The 17,509-nt window shown below is 37.7% G+C and overlaps 1 protein-coding gene across 3 annotated transcripts in view; it reads left to right on the forward strand.

Annotated features, from left to right (window-relative positions):
• The window catches only part of frem2b (FRAS1 related extracellular matrix 2b), a 59,713-nt gene extending 42,592 nt beyond the window's left edge, over nucleotides 1-17,121 (forward strand). The window contains exons 7-24 of one of the 3 annotated variants that reach the window (XM_055028182.1): nucleotides 163-312; nucleotides 2,391-2,600; nucleotides 2,684-2,881; nucleotides 2,986-3,150; nucleotides 3,388-3,570; nucleotides 3,677-3,807; nucleotides 3,896-4,051; nucleotides 4,246-4,549; nucleotides 4,693-4,824; nucleotides 5,934-6,265; nucleotides 9,450-9,642; nucleotides 9,757-9,861; nucleotides 10,082-10,209; nucleotides 11,118-11,252; nucleotides 11,422-11,548; nucleotides 12,694-12,881; nucleotides 12,972-13,118; nucleotides 14,934-17,121. In XM_055028182.1, coding sequence (XP_054884157.1) covers nucleotides 163-312; nucleotides 2,391-2,600; nucleotides 2,684-2,881; nucleotides 2,986-3,150; nucleotides 3,388-3,570; nucleotides 3,677-3,807; nucleotides 3,896-4,051; nucleotides 4,246-4,549; nucleotides 4,693-4,824; nucleotides 5,934-6,265; nucleotides 9,450-9,642; nucleotides 9,757-9,861; nucleotides 10,082-10,209; nucleotides 11,118-11,252; nucleotides 11,422-11,548; nucleotides 12,694-12,881; nucleotides 12,972-13,118; nucleotides 14,934-15,437 — 3,488 coding nt within the window. In that variant the 3' untranslated portion in view covers nucleotides 15,438-17,121. Of the gene's footprint in view, nucleotides 1-162; nucleotides 313-2,390; nucleotides 2,601-2,683; nucleotides 2,882-2,985; nucleotides 3,151-3,387; nucleotides 3,571-3,676; nucleotides 3,808-3,895; nucleotides 4,052-4,245; nucleotides 4,550-4,692; nucleotides 4,825-5,933; nucleotides 6,266-9,449; nucleotides 9,643-9,756; nucleotides 9,862-10,081; nucleotides 10,210-11,117; nucleotides 11,253-11,421; nucleotides 11,549-12,693; nucleotides 12,882-12,971; nucleotides 13,119-14,933 lie in introns of those variants that run through there. The other 2 variants (XR_008605851.1, XM_055028184.1) reach the window with 2 other exon arrangements.
• The last annotated feature ends 388 nt before the right edge of the window (nucleotides 17,122-17,509 follow it).

Here is a 17,509-nt window from a genome sequence, read left to right on the forward strand (position 1 = left end):
CCTTCAGTTTTCCTGTAGTTAGAGATAATGTATGTGTGCAGCTATTAAAGATTCAGCTGTGTAATTACATCAAAATTCAACAGTGTTTGTTTGAAGCATTTTCCATATGTTTCCCTTTCCATATGCATAGGATTTCATTCAGATCTCGTTTCTCTTTCCTAGCTCCGGTTTTCTACTTTGGAAGCACGGAATACCACGTGGACGAGAGTGACGCCTTTGTGGAGGTGCAAGTGTGGAGGACAGGGTCTGATCTTTCCAAAGGAGGAACTGTGACAGTCCGCTCCAGAAGGACCGATCCGGTCTCAGCTGAGGGTATGTGCCTCTGTTAAAACCACAGAGTCCTGCACATGTTTACATTAACACACACGAAACTGAATAACAGGCTTAAGTTGCTGTCCAGCCACTCTTTTGTTACCTTCACACAGCAGGCAAATGCGACCCAAATCTGCTTTGTTTGCCCAAATGCGATCTATATGTAGCTTTTTCTATGCAGTGTGAGTGACCCAATTCCAATCTTTTCACCAATAAATAAATAAATAAATCTGATTTGTGCGACTTCCATATGTGGTACTAATCCTGAAATGTGTCAAATTGTTTTCAAAGTGTCTGCAGTCTAAATAGTCATGTGGTGTTCTATTGAACTTTTAACTTATTGATACGAGAAATACATCTTAATTCTGCTCCAGAAAAAGCTAGACATGATAAATCAGAGCATTATCAATGACTGAAAGTTATAATTATGAAACTTCTGAACCTATGAAGGAAATTTGATCTTGTGATGATGCTGTTCTGGTCTCATTGATGAATAAACTTTTAAATTGATCCATAAACGGCTCGATCCATTATTACTTCCTTAAACAATTTGTTGCTGTGTGACGTCTATGTTTTTCTGTTGGGATTTAAACTGTTCAGAGAATTTTTATTGCGGCCAGGTATGATTAGCAGTGCTGCTAATCAATTGAAGAAAAAAGCCACATTTTAGCAAAAAGTTGGAACTGAGCATCAAGACCTGCTGCATGAACGTAGCCTTTGTCTTACTGAGCTCTGCTACAAAAGAGTGGATGGCCTGGGGAATGTAAACAGTTTCAGGATGTACACATTGTTATGAATATAATGCAAGTCTTAGTGCCAACTGAGTTTCAGGCGTGCATGCTGAAACTCAGCATATTGCCACGCACTTCGGAGGACGGGACTGATTCCCTTTTCCCCAAGTCTTCCCTGCAGCTTCTATTATCTTTGACCCTCAGGCGGTTATCCTCTTAACAGCTGTTCTTCTACCTGTGGAACAGCTTTAAAAGGAACCTAGCATCTAATCATATGCAATAGAATGAAAATCCAAGACCACATATAGCTGGGTTATAAATATGTGAAAAATGGCCTGCAGGCAGAGATTGAGCTTTCAGTACAAAAGGCTCTTCAGAGAATGCTAAAAGAAGAATCTGTTTGTGGTTGGAGACCTGTCCAGTCCCTCACAATGCTGTTTTTTTTTATTAAATAAAATCACATATCCATCAAATGCTCATAACTGTCATCTGTGTGACAAAATATTTTGCCACAGGGTTGACAGTATACTTTATTTGCCTAGTTTGACTTTTCATCTATTTCAACAAGTGACATTCACAAACCAGATGAGATGCATTTTAAATCTACTCTCCATATAAGATCAACTATTGCCTCTATGGCTCATTTTAGTTGTCTGTCTTTAAAGCACTGGTGTCGGGTTCCAGTCCTCGAGTAACCTGACACAAGTGCCTGAAGTTTTCAAATGTTTCTGTCTGTTAACACCTGAATCACATTAACAGCACTATTCAGGTGTGTTTAACATGGGACACAAAAAGAGACAAGGATTGAGATTTTGCATAGTGAAATTTTTCTAAGTTATATCTCCCCTACATAGAGTTTGTAAAAAAAAAAAAAAATCCTAATTCATTTATTTATTTTTTTCCCAATAAAAAGTCAATACAATGTGACATTTGTCTAATATAGGTAAAAAAAAAAAAAAAAAAAGTAAACCATGAATGATAAGATTTACAGAAAAAAACAACTTTAAAACAAATTCTTCTTTAAATGATATTTGGAAAATTGATGTGGCTGAGTCATAAGTGTAAGTGGAGACAGGGATCACACACAAATTCAATATTGAGTGCAACATTTCCAAATGTATGTGCACAGTGCATACAAATGTTTTTCCCAAACAACACTCAAAACAGATTTGTAAAAAGAGAATAGCTTATACAACCTAAAAGGAACTAAGATTTTGAGAGAAAAAGAAAAAAGATTTAGAACGGAAAGATGCATTTCAGTTAAAGGCATTTCTTATTACTGATTGAATGAAAAACTAAACAAAATGAAAAATGATATCTGAAAGATCTATATTGTGTGGTGTGCAGCTGGTGTGGATTATGTGGGGATCAGCCGGAATCTGGATTTTGCTCCGGGCGTCACCATGCAAACATTCCGCGTGACCATCCTGGATGATCTTGGTCAACCGGTCCTGGAAGGTCCAGAAAAGTTTGAGCTGGTGCTGCGAATGCCAATGAACGGCATCCTCGGCGAGCCGAGCAAAACGTCCATCATCATCAATGACTCCATTTCTGACTGTGAGTGAAAACGCTTTGTTGAAAGTTATCCCGATGATTATGAAAGGATTTGTGACTTCAAGCTAAAATTATTTTTGATTCAGTGCCCAAAGTGCAGTTCCGGCATGCTGTGCATGTGGGGAGTGAAAGCTCAGGACAAATCTCAGCTATGGTGTACCGCAGTGGCGACATCAGCTACAAGTCAACAGTCCGCTGTTACAGCAGGCAGGGGACAGCCCAGGTGATGATGGACTTTAATGAAAGGCCAAACACAGATGCATCCATCATTACCTTCCTACCAGGTGGTGTTGCAGAACCTGACATGTGTCTCCATTTTTAGCTCTATATGTACCGATGCAAAGATGTCAGGCTGAGTTTCAGTTTTACTCTGTGATTTATTTTGCAGGTGAGATCGAAAAGCCTTGTTTACTTGTGCTGGTTGATGACACGGAACATGAGGAGGAAGAAGAGCTTCGTCTCGTCTTGGGGAGTCCAAAGAGCGAATCTCCATTTGGAGCATCCATTGGAAAGCAAAATGAAACGCTCATTAAAATTAAAGATGATGCAGACAGTAAGAATTATTTTCCTAATCTATTATATAAAAGTGCCTACAGTGATGCACACGATAGCCCGAATTAAAGTAATTACATGTAGAACTTTAGTAGTCATATTAAATATTCAAAATGAAATAATCAATTTAAGTCGAGACTTTTATGTTTTCGGATTTACAATGCTGGTGACATATTATGCGTCTCACTAATGGTGACTATTATGCAGCATTTGATTTCACAGTAACGTCTTTTCACAGGATCTGTTATTAGTTTTGAAGAAACCAAATTCAGTGTGAACGAACCAAAGAAAAAAGGTCAAGTCTCGGTTGTAAAGATCTCAGTGTTGCGTGTCGGAGACACCTCTAAGGTCTCTGTTGTTCGAGTGCACACCAAAGATGGCTCTGCTACCTCAGGGGAGGACTACCATCCAATATCTGAGGGTAAATATTAATCTCAGCCTCTTTTATCAAGCTGCCAAGTCAGACCTGCTGAAAATACTTCTCAAACTTTCTCGTTTTTTTGTGTGTGTGTCTTTTTTTTCTGCAGAAATCGTGTTCAGACAGGGAGACACAGAGCACCATGTGGAGGTGGAGGTTTTATATGATGGTGTCAGAGAAATGAGGGAGGCCTTCACAGTCCATCTTAAGCCTGACGAGAACATGGTGGCAGAAACAAAGGTCATACTTCAACCTTTTTATTGTTATCACATAAAAAGTAACATTTCGTTTTCTTATATAACAAATGTTTTTGTTGGTCCATCAACAGATGAGCAAAGCCATCATCTATATTGAAGAGAGCAACAGCATGGCAGATGTGACGTTTCCCTCCATTCCCATCGTGATTTCTCTGTTTAATTATGATGACATCGAACAAAACAGACCCTCTCTGCCTGTGGCTGGATACCCTGTCATTTGTGTCACTGTATGTGCTAAGCCAATCCCAACGTTTGCTTTTCTTTTACATTGTCAATTGATTTCTAACTTTGTCTTATAGTTATATAATGTTTATCTGCTTTGAGTTGAATTGTAAAGTCAGTACCTGCCTTAACAAAATGAATTTGCCTCGGAAACAAATGTTTCTGCTTTTCTCCTATACTCCTCTTTTTCCTCTTCCAGGCCTGTAACCCCAAGTATCCAGAATATCACAAAACAGGGTCTATCTGTGTGAGCGAGAGCATCAACAACACGTTAACTCGCTATCGCTGGCTTGTTAGCGCCCCCACCGGCCCAGATGGTGTCACTAGCCCAATGAGGGAGGTAGACTTTGACACTTTCTTCACTTCCTCCAAACTCATAACTCTGGACTCAGTCTATTTCCAGGCTGGCTCCAGGGTCCAATGTGCTGCCAGGGCTGTGAACTCTAACGGGGATGAAGGACTAGAACAAACTAGTTCCATAGTGTCAATCAGCACAGATGAGGGTGAGCATTTCTTATTAACATTTTTAAAAGGTATAGCAATATAAAAAGGTTCTGGTGTGTTGTGTATTTATTATTCTTCTATCAGACTTTTTTGGGTAAGGATATATGTATATATATTTCTTTTAATATGTTCACATTTTCAGGAATGTGTCAGCCTCGTGTTGTAGGCACGGTTGGGGCTGAGCCATTTTCTGCCAGGCTGCGATACAGCGGCGCAGAGGAAACAGACCATCCAAACCTCATCAAATTAACTGTCACCATGCCTCACATTGATGGTAAGAGAAAAAGGTTTAGAATTTTTTTTTTTAAAGTGCCTGAAAGGCAGAGTATTCTCTGGGAGTCCAGCTGTGTGTGATTTATACTTAGTATCAATACGTGTAATCTGGAAAGGCTTCAAAGGTTTGTTTGCGAAGATTAGTGAACAAACATCATCAGAAGAGCAAAGAATACACCAGACAAGTCAGGGATAAAGTGGTGGAGATGTTTTAAAAATGATTGAGTTATAAACATTATCCCATACGTTGAAGATCCCATTGAGGTCTGTTCAAAAATAGAACCATTTCAGAAAAGCCACGAGAGAAACAGGCAAACGTTCCAAGGTGATTCTGAACTCTGAACAAAGGCCTTGCTGAAAGGAATGGAGAGAAGTTTTATTTGCACTTTGCCACAAGCCGTGTAAGAAGAGCAACGATTTAAAATTTTTGAATTACATAAAAAATGCAATGTATAATAGAAAACAAACACTGCACATCATCCTCCACACACCATTTCTACATGCTGACGACAGCATCATGTTGTAATGATGCTTTTCTTTGGTTAGCATGAGGGAGCTTGTCAGAGTTAATGGGAAGATGGTTGAAACTAAAATACAGGATGCTTCTAGAAAAAAATCCTGTTTCTGCAAAAGACTTGAATCTGGGGTAGATGTTCACCTTTCAGCAGGATAAAGATATAACCATATGGCTAAAGTTAGATGGAAGTTATCTAGATTAAAGTATTTTTGTGTGCCAGAATGAACCAGACAGAATACAGACCTAAATCACATAGGGAATCTGTGAAGGGACTTGAGAAATGATATATGCACTAACATTGCGACTTTTGCTATGATAATCCACTTAATTTATATATAAAACTTCATAAATTGCTTTGGGAGATGGAAAAGAAAGGGGGAAAATCAGGGACGTTTTAGAGAAAAAGAACATGATAAGAGCAGATGTGATACAAGTCTGCTTCTACACTTGCAGAAAGAGAGAAAAAACAGAACCAAGACACTATGGCAAAAAACAACATGCATCAGTAATAACAATTATAAGAGTGCAGAATATTTCTGCAGTGCTTTAGACACTACAGCATGTTATTACCCCCTGTTTGTATCCTCTAACAGGAATGTTGCCTATTGTATCCACCCGACCCCTTTCTAATTTTGAGTTGACGCTGAGCCCCGATGGGACCCGTGTCGGCCATCATCGCTGCTCCAATTTGTTGGACTACACTGAGGTCAAGACCCACTACGGCTTTTTAACTGAAGCCACCAAGAATCCAGAGATTATTGGACAGACAGCGCCTTACCAATACAGCACTTCTCTGAGGGGATCCAACACTCTACGGTTCTACAGAAACCTCAACTTGGAGGCTTGTTTGTGGGAATTCACCAGCTACTATGACATGTCAGAGCTTCTCAGTGACTGTGGAGGAACCATCGGGACTGATGGACAGGTGAACATTACTGCTTTTGAGTTTCCGCTCACCTTTGAACTCTTCTTTTGCCTCTAAAAATTAGGAGCTTCAACTCAATTCAAGATACCCTTTCCATCTGTGGGGGTTAGGCTTGTGGCTTTTAGGAGGTATTGATTCAAATTTATGATCTTATTAAAACTTACCTCTTTGATTGCCACCCAACCACCCAGTAATTCTAAACGAAGAATAAGCATGTGTGGAAGCCAATAATTGCTTGTAGTTTTGTCCCCGCGAGTAATGTCTAACCCAGCACCTGCTCCCCTTTGTTCCCGGTAGAGAAAGTTATTTGTCTTGTGAAAGTGGCAGTAAATGGCCGACAGTCTCATAAAAATCCAAATTCATCGTTTTTGCCACATGCACAGAGAGCTCGTTGCAGCAGCAGATGTTTTACACGGCACAGGAGGGTCGAAATCTCCCATCTTCCCCTGGCCTTCTGGCACACATGCCGCTCAGGCTTCAACATTTGCATTCACCTTGGAAACTTGCTCTTAGTTCACATTGAGTTAATTAAGGCAGAGAGTTGATAAAAGAGGTCCATAAGAATTCAGAGGGCACCTCATGGTGAAAAACTTCAACTGCAATCCCCTCTGAGAATCAGTAATTTAACCCTGAAGCACTGTACCATTATATCCCGTATTTCTGTGCCTGTTAGACTCTACCAGTTCGTCCATTTTTTCAGTATAATGGGAGATTTTCACTTTACATAGCTTCAGGTTTGTTTTAATAACAAAGCATCACCTCGGTGATAAGGACCTTTTTCAACAAGTGGAAATGAGTTGCCTGTAACCTTATAATTTCCATGTGAATGCGGCATTTGGGAACTTGTCTTGACAGGTAACTAGTCGGCTGCCTTGCAAAAGTATTTTTGCACGTTAAGCCTTTCCATATTTCCTCTACAATCACAAATGTCAATGAGTCTTTGAGAATTTTAGTACAGAATTGTGAGGTGAATAGACAATGACACTGGTTTAAATGAAAATCTTAGAAGTGTGAAGTGTGTTTGAATGAAATTATTTGAGTCAACACCATGTAAAGCCACATTTTTTCTGCAGATACAATTGCAAGTCTTTTGGGGTGTGACATGTAAATGCTTTTTTTCTTGCAGAGGGAGGGATTTTCCCCCATTTTTTCAAATTTTGTCAGATTAGAGTATGTGTCTAAACAGGCCAGTTTTTCTCACAGATTTCTGTCTTGCAATAATATCTGGACCTATTCTGGGCAATTCTAACTCATTATCTCAATGTATCCATACTTGTGTAACTCCAGCTAGCCATTCAATATTGTCACCTTCTTCCATGTCTTTACTGTCTATCATTCATGACTTGCAACAAGCTGAAATTAGGACTTCTTCTGGCTTTGCTTTTATGTTTATTTTATTTTGCTTTCCTATTGACAGATTTTTCCAGCCTAGTTGTGGATTTCTGCAGCTTCTCCTTGAGACTCTTGCCTGCTTCTTCGATTAATGTCCTCTTTGCCAGACCTGTCACTTTAGGTGGAGTGAGATGTGTTGTTAGGTTTACAGTTGTGGAAAAGCCTCCCTTATTTTGGATGTTGACTATCACTCAGTAAAATGTTTGAAGCCTGAAACGTTTTCAACCTAGCCCTGCTTTAAACATCTCAACAAACTTATTGTTGAGATGTTTACTACATTCTTTGTTCTGCCTGATGCTACAGATCAATGTTTTCTAGGATACTGCTTGTGCCTTCACACAACAGTTATCATAATGTGAGGATTGTGCTGCATTGTAGTGGTTAAATGCAAAAGAAAATGTAACTTTAATTTGTTTTAGATAAAAAACGTTTTTTTTAAAAAAAACATATGGTATTTTAATTAAATACTTAGCACTCGTTGATACAATACATAAAAAGGTGTGAAGAATGAATGATTTTGCAACACTACAAGAATAAAATATTTCCAAATATTTTGGTCTACTTGTTAGTGCAATTATCTTAGTACATTTATAAGAAAACAAAATTAACTTACAAATAATTTTTCAGCAAGACATAGGAGCTTGTTTTAAGTCAATAATTCCTTAATATTGATCAAAAAGTATTGGATCCATTTGCAGATTATTTAACTTCTAAAAGGGGAAAATATCATGTAACAAGTGAAATAATAGTGGATCTAGTAATTTTTTGATAAGTGTTATATCTTGCTGAAAAATTACTTGTAAGTTAATTTTGTCTTTTTTTTCCAAGTATATTAAGATATTTGCACTAGAAACTAAACCAAACCTACTTGGTACGATTCTGTATTTTTGCAGTGTAGGTAAATCATATACCTGACACCTGCCACAAGTAGAAGTAAATGAACATGATGAACACCTTTTCTTGGCTGATTGAGGAAAGACATATTAATATTTGGGCCAATGATAATTTATTAGATGAACTGTGTGCTTTTGTTCATCCTCCTGGGTTTTTTCAAGGACAGAACTAAAGATAGATGTATAGAATGGAGGTCCACCAGCACAGACTTAGGATGTACATGACAGGATGAGTAGAAAAGAAAACAGCCTTTTCTTACCAGTGCCCTGTGACCCTTGTTCTTCCCTAAGTGGGCCAGCAGGCTGATTGGAGACAGCTTAGTAGAGGCTTGCTTTAGTGTCATGTCACAGTGCAGGGCTTAGTGCCCAGCTTAACAAGACTGCAGGAATCTATTAAAACCCAGCAGGTTGTGTCAGAAGACCATTCAGCAAATCACTCGACTGAGTTCTAAATGCCCAAAGGCGTAGGCACGTCTCCACATGAACACATAGCTAGTGCAGGCAGGTACCTCTCACAGGTCAGAGGAAAGTGCAGATACCAAAGAGTGCTGCCTCTGAGGACTTTGACCATTTTAGGACAGCTCTTTTTAGAGAATGAAACATTTAGTACAGCTGCCATGAGGCATTTGAGGAAACAGAAAATGCAGAACCAACTCTGTGAAGGCACAGCTAAACGATTCATACACAGAATGCCTGAAATATTTCAGCTATAGATCAGTAAGAGAAATTTTTTATTGCCACAAGGCACACTAAATGATCTTTAAACTTCCCTTAAGTATTGTTGTTTGACTTTATCTAACATTGATAATACCGATATGTGGTTCCATAGTTGGTTTATTGCATGCATAACTCGTATGTCATTAGCAATAGACCTCACAATTATGCTGTTTTTACCACAGGTGCTGAATCTCATCCAATCCTTTGTGACCCTCCGAGTCCCACTGCATGTGTCCTACGTCTTCCATTCTCCTGTGGGAGCAGGAGGCTGGCAGCACTTTGACTTGCAGACAGAGCTAAGGCTCACCTTTGTGTACGACACTGCCATCTTGTGGCGAGATGGCATTGGAACTCCACCAGAGGCTGAACTGCAAGGCAAGTTTGGGAAAAGTGGTTGGAGTTAATATTTGATGTTAAAAAGTTTGTTGAGAAGGATGTTTAAAATTTATGTAGTTAATAAGTAATAGCAGTCTTTCACCGTCTCTGCAGGTGCCCTCTACCCTACCAGTATGCGCATAAATGGCCTGGGGCAACTAGTCGTTAACTTCCGCACTGAGGCTCGATTCAGAGGCCTGTTTGTGCTTGCACATCTAGGTAAAGTATCTATGATTAAATGTACCTTAATATAATAGCCAATTTTACTTAATATGTAATTTTGAATAAAGATTATAACTAGATATTTATTTCAAAGAAATGTAATACTTAGCTTGTAATGTGAAGTTTTGATACCTTTGATTGATAGTCCTTTTGTTTGCCAAATGTTTATATCTATCTACTCTAATATTTATGCTGATGTATATTATTTTTCCCTCAGCTTCACCTCTGACCTCAATGGTCATGTGTGCAGACCATCCTGGTTTAACATTTAACCTCAGCCTTGTTAGGAGTGAGCCAACCTACAGTCAGCCCATTCAACAATGGACATTCATCTCTGATTTTGCTGTATGTAAAAGTTTTGTTATGATTTGGGGAAACAGTAAGAGAATCTTTTTTTTTTGTTTGTTTGGTTTTGTTGTAATAATGCTTCCTGGCATCTAATACTGTTGTGAAGGCTGTTCTTTTCCCCAAAGATGATATATTTATAAGGAAAATGCATTTGTAGGTTGAGAAGCAAAGTTTAATTTGTGGGTTGTGGCCATAAAAAAGTGTACATATTCTTCTCTGGCATTTTCAAGCAGCTTTTGGCAGAGGCATCACCCTCACTGGAATAACAAAACTAGTCATTGGAGAATTCCCAAGATGAGATTCTGGAGTGGCGATCCTATATCTTCAAAACTGTCATAGCAGGGTTTGTCAGAGACAACTTCCAAAATTTTGAATGGGAGAGGACAAAATGTTCTGCCTGCTGTCATCGCCACAACCCTAATGTAAACCTCTAAGAGAGGTTTACACCACCCAATGAGAACACATTGGGTGGTGAGTGTCCAATGAAGCCATATTGGATGACTTGTGACAATTGACGACTGAGGAATGGAACACAATCTCCCAGCATTGGGCTGCACACAATTGGTTGTATACATTTGTCTCACTTTCGAGGTCCATTTTCATTTTGTTAAATGAATAAGCTGCTAAATTGCAACATTGCTTTGTTTCTTCAGACTCCAGTCATCCAAACCAAAACACAGTCAAAAGCAGAATATGTTGTTTGGCAAGTGTATTTGGCAAGTTTTTTATGCGCAAATAGAAATACTCAGCTCTGCTTCCCAGCCCACTAAGGCATTTTCCTTACAAATTTATTCAAATTATAGAAAAAATATCAAAATTTTCAGTCATTGCAAATGCACATATCCTAATTTTTTAAAGTTTTCATCTTTTTGAACTTTTTTTTAACATAATTTTTCCTACTTCAGGTGCGTGACTACTCTGGTTTGTACACAGTAAAGTTGATCCCCTGTACTTCCCCTCCGAGCTTAGAGTACACCCTCCCTCCTGTCTGCAGTCCAAGAGAGCCCCTCACCTTTGATTTGGATATCCGCTTTCAACAGGTACATTCACCTTAATGAATTTCAATTTTAGGCAGCATGTTTGAAAAACAAGTTTTTTGAGCATTTGAAAGATATTCTGTATTGCCCATACAATCCCTAACTTTGATTTTCTTTGTTTTCAGATCTATTTATTTATATTACCTCTGCTGAATATTCTGTGTGATTCTAGGTTAGCGATCCAGTGGCTGCTGAATTCAGCTTAAACACGCAGATGATCCTGTTGTCCAAACGGACACTCTGGCTGTCAGATGGCTCCATGGGCTTCGGACAGGAGAGTGATACGGCTTTCTCACAGGGTAAAGTGTTACAAAAATCCCTGTTTCAGAACTTTGATTTCCATATGTTTTAACAAGGCATTTTTGTCTCTATCATGTAACTTACTTTAAAAAATTTTTATATTTCATGAAACATTTTTGTAGATTTAGCAGATCTGTATCTCATCATTTTCTGACTTAGTAAGAAGAAAAATAAAAGAAAATGAACTGTCTTTTTTGAGAAAGGAAATAAAAAATAATAATAAGAAAAACTGAAGATCTTATTCCAAGTTGGAAGTTTAATCCAGTTCTGGAATAACTTTAAATAGAATCAAGATTTGTTTTCCCCTCTCAAGATTGAGTTTTATTTTATTTACTTAAGGTACAGGTCTCTCTGCTCCTTACAAAGTTCATAGTTCTGTTTTGTTGCCATGCACAGGTCTTTTCTTATTTCATACCAATGTACAGTGTCTGTAAAAAAGTATTCACCCCCTTGGATGTTTTACTCATCCTGTCGCTTTTACAAAACAAAAACTTTTGGCTTTTTTGCCCCCCAAAAAAAATGTTTAAATAAAAACTGATTTCTACAATGATTCCAGTAATGACAAATAAAAATAAATATTAATCTCCTTTTAGTCAGTATTACAGGGATCTTCATCTAAAGGCCTTGAGGGCCAATGCCTCTGCTTCAAAACACCTTTGTCAAATAATGAGGTTATCAGCAGGTTTCTGGAGAGTTTGACTGCACACAGACAAGATAACTCAGCCATTTGATTGAGGTGTGTTGTACAAGGGCACATCTACAAGTTGCAAGACACCGGCCCTTGAGGACTTGAGATGAAGACCCCCTAATTTAGCAGTCGCACCTTTAGCTGCAGTCACAGCATGGAGTCTGTTTTGTGTGTGGATCTGCTGTTTTTCAAGACAAGACAAATTCTCTTATCAGATTGAGGTCTGGGTTTTGACTGGGCCAGTCCAGAACATCCACCTTCTTCTAGCCACCGAATCGGTTTTTCTTGGCTTATTAGGAGGAAAAAAGATCATTTGTGTTCGTTCAACCAATTTGATGTAGCTTTAGGTGGATCTCTTGATGGAAAATACATATATTTTTTTTTCTGTCCATTAATACAGAAAAATTTCCACCGTTCTTAAGAATAAATAAGACTAATTTTTCCCTTTTTTTTTAGGTGATATAATTTATGGGAGAGTGATGGTGGATCCAGTTCAGAACTTGGGCGACTCCTTTATTTGCAATATAGAGAAAGTGTTCCTGTGCACTGGTGCTGATGGCTACGTTCCAAAATACAACCCTGGAAACTTTGAGTTTGGTTGCCTGGCTGATGCTCCATCCCTCCTGTATAGGTTCAAAATTATTGTGAGTAAAAGATAACAACCCCCCATATCAAGATGTGTGTTGTGTGGCCATTGGCACCTTGGTGTTCATTTCATGAATTTATCTCTATAGGACAAGGCCCAGCCAGAGACCCAGGCCCATTCCTTTGGCAATGTTGCCTTTAATGCTTTCCTGGCAGTGGATGACCCTGGTGCTTTGGTTCTGGTCAGACAGTCTGGAGCAGATGGTTTCAGAATGGATTCTGCAGCTCTCTTTCAGGTCAGTGTTCATCCTTTAAAAAATCCTGCGAGTATTTTATCAGCATTTTATTTGGTTGCCTAATTCAGCCTTACAATTTCCATTAAAACTGGTATAATCACAACATTGCCCCTGTCTAAGAACTAATACATAAAGAATAAAAATAGATAAGAGTCACAGAAAGTGATTATAAGATTTTTTTTTTCCACATTTTTCTTTTAACAAGCTATAAGAAAAAAAAAGATTCACTGTTTCCACTTAAAAGTTTCCAGTTCCAAGAATATAATTCTGGCTTCTAATGGTCTTGAACAGCACAGTCAAGTATGACTCAAAGTTTCAGCCTTTCATTATGTCTACATTGCTTCTTCTTCTAGCCACCGAATCGGTTTTTCTTGGCTTATTAGAAGGAAAAAGGATCATTTGGTTCACAGTTGGAAGGTGTTCTGCAGCAGCCTGAATGCTCCTCTGCTTTGACTTAACTGCACAATTTATGGACCATGTTCATGTGAAAATCACATCATATTGTTTAAATTAACTAGATAAATGGCAAATTAAATATATGTATTTGCAGAAGTCTATAATAAAGCAGTAGAGTTCACTGGATTCTTCTGTAACAATTTTCATAGGTAAATATCAAACCCTATAACATGGCGAGACGAGGAAACATTTGTTTCTATAGCAACGTTGATATACAAGGGCTTTACAAAAAGTTACAAATACTGTTGAAAACGTTAAAAACATTGTAATACTCTATATTATGAGCTAGGGAGAGCATATTGAACAGACTGTAGCCTTGAGAAACCACACTTGCATTATTTGATAATATTTTTATTTAAAACCGTATGGATTTACATTCCACTAACTTTATTTAGTGGAATGGAGTTTAATTTCAGAAATAAGAGCATTTCATTAAAAAGATTAATTGAGACAGATATTTTTGGTTTGAGGTAAGCATAGCGTGCTCTTAATCTTTCCTTTTTCTTTAGTGTTGTAGCATTTTGGGACTTTATTGTGAGTATTTTGTATTAATGGGTTAGCGTGACAATAAGAAAGAAAACATGTTGAAAGTAAAGTGTTAAGTGTTAAAAAAAAGTTAAATGTTTTTCAAATTGAAAAACTTTTTATGGCTGTTTAGGTTTTTGAGAAGTTGGGCCAGAAAGTTACTCATGTAGGTCTGAAGCCAAAATAAAGTCAGGAATTTGAGCAGAGCATAGTGAAGATTCAGTTACAGCTTGCACAAAGAGAAGAGGACATGGAGTGCAGGCTTAGTACCAGGAGCAACAAGGAAGAACAGCAAAAAAAAAAAGAAAAAGGAAAAAAGTAAGCTTATATATAGACGTGATGGTGGCGAATGACATTGACTGCAGGTGTGTTCATCAGGGGATTAGAAACAGCTGTGGAAATTTCTATCATTTCTCAGACTTATTCTTGTTGTGTCTTTAGTGCTTTTTGCACTTTCCTTTTTGTCTTTAAGTGTGAATAAAAATGTGCACATTGAATTTCTGACAGTTTCCATAAAATGAATGGATTGATGTATAGTGTGATACTTGCTAGGAGTTTAGAGTTTTTCTTTTACAATGGACTGAGATGTTTATTTTTCTTATGCTATGTTGAGATATTTAGCAAAGGATTTATGGACAAACTTGATTAAGTACATTTTGGAGTCAGACTCAATTCATTTTCCCCAAATTGTATCTAAAATATGTATTTTAATGCCCACAAGGGGGAGATGCAACAATATTTTGTATGAGAAATTCTGTAATTGTTTAAACCTATTCATGTAGATCCATAAATGAATGAACATTTGAATACTTTTTATCTTTTTGCTTTTGTCAGGTGGCTGCAGGGAGAGAGTGGTACATTCACACAATCTACACAGTCCGTTCCCGGGACAATGCGAATCGGGGGATAGGGAAGAGAAGCTTGGAATATCACGCGATCAGCCAGCATTCAGATCGCCTGCTGAAGGGTCACCATCGCACCAGAAGGTCTTCCAGCGATGAGCCTGACATAGTTGACGGGTTTGGCGTGGAAAACAACCGTGGTACCAACATCTTGCACATCTCACTGGACCGTAGCAGCCAGCAGAAGATGAGTCCAGAGAATGAGATCTTCACCAAAGGAATCATCCCCCAGGAGCTCAACCAGAGAGACAGTGACGATAGGCTTGTGTTAATCATTGGGGTCTTTGTTGGATTGCTCCTCACTGTGCTTCTCATTATTGTAGTGGTCTTACTGGTGCGGTCTAAGCAGGAGAAGAAAGAAGTACCCAGGAGCTCCACCAGTACAGAACCCATGATTACTCAAAGCCTCAGCAACAGTGACAGTTCTGAGGTCTAACATGCCAATGATTGACAGATGTAGTTCATTTTTGTTTTGAAAGTGCCTCACAGTTAGCTGAAAAATGTAAGATTTCACATGAATCAACATAAACAAAAGCTTTGATATTATTCAAAAAATGACTTGAAATATTTCTTCACTTCCACAGACTGGAAGTGGACCGAGCATTAAGTAGGTGATGGACATAATTAGTCGCTGTCTCAAAGTATTTGTCAAGTTGTCAGCACTCACTTGCTGTTATTGATTGGCAATAAAGCCAATTGATCCAAAAAAGGTATTTTGTTTCCAAAGGTGCTACAGAAGATCCCCCCTATGTTGAATAGCTTTGGCTGTTTTGCTGAGGAGGTCAAGAGAAGTTGAATATTACGCAGACGTTATTGTAAAAGGACTTTGTACAAACTGGCTTGCTTACACTGAAAAAAAAATCTTTTATCAAGAAAGAGTTGTCTTTAGATTCAGAGTGTGCCTAAGTCGTTCCCAAGACTTTGAGATTTTATGACGTAAAGTGTTTCTTCAGCATTATCAGCAAAACATACATTTAAATTTAAAAAAAAAATTTAATGGACATTTCTGTGTTTCTGTGACATTTAAGTTTTGTATTTGAAGCAGTCTGACCACTTATTTTGTCTTTGACAAAAATGTCTAATCTGCTGTATTTTCCACCGCCTGTCGTCACACTGTATATCCCAGTACTTATCCATAGTTAACTGTTTGCATTCCCTTGATATTTTGCTGTTGAAACACCGTTTTAAAGCAAATCTGGATTTACAATTAATATAAGGCACTAAATCAAAGAAGAGCATTTCTTTTGGTATTACAGCAGATTTTAAGACAGCTGGTCTGCAGTGTATATTTTATTCACAAGGTTCAAATCAACATTTTTAAAGAGGAACCATTTTACACACTTGAAAGAACTTGTACACACTTCGTTTGTGTTGACTGGTGGAGTTTTGTGGCGATTACTGTGACACTAAATTTTTGTGTCAGCTGTGCTGTTTAGTTATTTTTTATCATATGTCACACAAAGGGAGTTAAATGTTTTCCTTCAAACACTGTTGTTCACCTTAAAATATGATTTTCTACTATTAAATATGTTAAGTTATTTTCAATGCATTATGTATAGGCATGAATCATTCATGCCTTTTGTTGTCTTCTTTTTGAGAATATTAAATATTAATGTGCCCTGTTTTTATTGAAACAGTTTACTGAGTTGAAACTTTATCTTTGCTCTTCCTCATATCCAGGCACCTGACTGCCACAAAGCCGATTTCCCCTTCATCTTGTTTAAACGCGCACTTCATTATGTATCTTATAAATGTTTGCAGTTTATTTTTAGATTAAAAACAGTTCTATGCAACATTTAATCTAATGCATTTATTAAATGTCACTGTCAAGCCTTTTTTCATAGTATTGTTTCACAAACAGTTTGCAACTTTACATTTAACTCTGTCTTGTTTTTAACGTGCTTTGAGTGCATTCAGAGAGTTATTTGTATTTATGTATATACATATCCTGTACTTTACATTTAAATGTACTCTTTGGAAGTTTTGGGAATGGTTATTGTTTAAAAAAAAAATAAAGACATACTGTAATTGCTGTAAGAATTTGTAACATAGACCTCAAGTTCTACATGGTCTGCAAAATAAAATAATTTTCCAAGAAAAATCTTTGAAATTTATGGGTTGCAATTATAGTAAAATATTGGCATGCTTGCTAAGTCATACAGTGGGGCAGGGGGAACATAACAAAGAAAAGCAGTTATCAAACTAGTAATAAAAAAAACTTGAATATCATTGAAAAAGTTGGGTTACAACAGTTTTAACTGTTTTACCTTTGATACTTTCACATCAAAGGTAATTACTAAAGAAACTGACTTTTCTTAGTGTTGCAGCTAAGCATAGCTATAGTAAGTTTAGTGGAAGATAGAACTGGTACAAAAGGGGTTGGGCAACTCATAATTTTGGGAGGAAATTGCAATATGATCAAAATACTGTTGGATATTGTGAAGGAGATGAGAAACACCCCAGCAGTGTCAGAATGCTCATCACATCTGCATTACTATTCATGCAAAA

Source organism: Poeciliopsis prolifica, unplaced genomic scaffold (assembly GCF_027474105.1).
Source record: "Poeciliopsis prolifica strain line A6 unplaced genomic scaffold, Auburn_PproV2 SCAFFOLD004, whole genome shotgun sequence".
Taxonomy (NCBI): domain Eukaryota; kingdom Metazoa; phylum Chordata; class Actinopteri; order Cyprinodontiformes; family Poeciliidae; genus Poeciliopsis; species Poeciliopsis prolifica.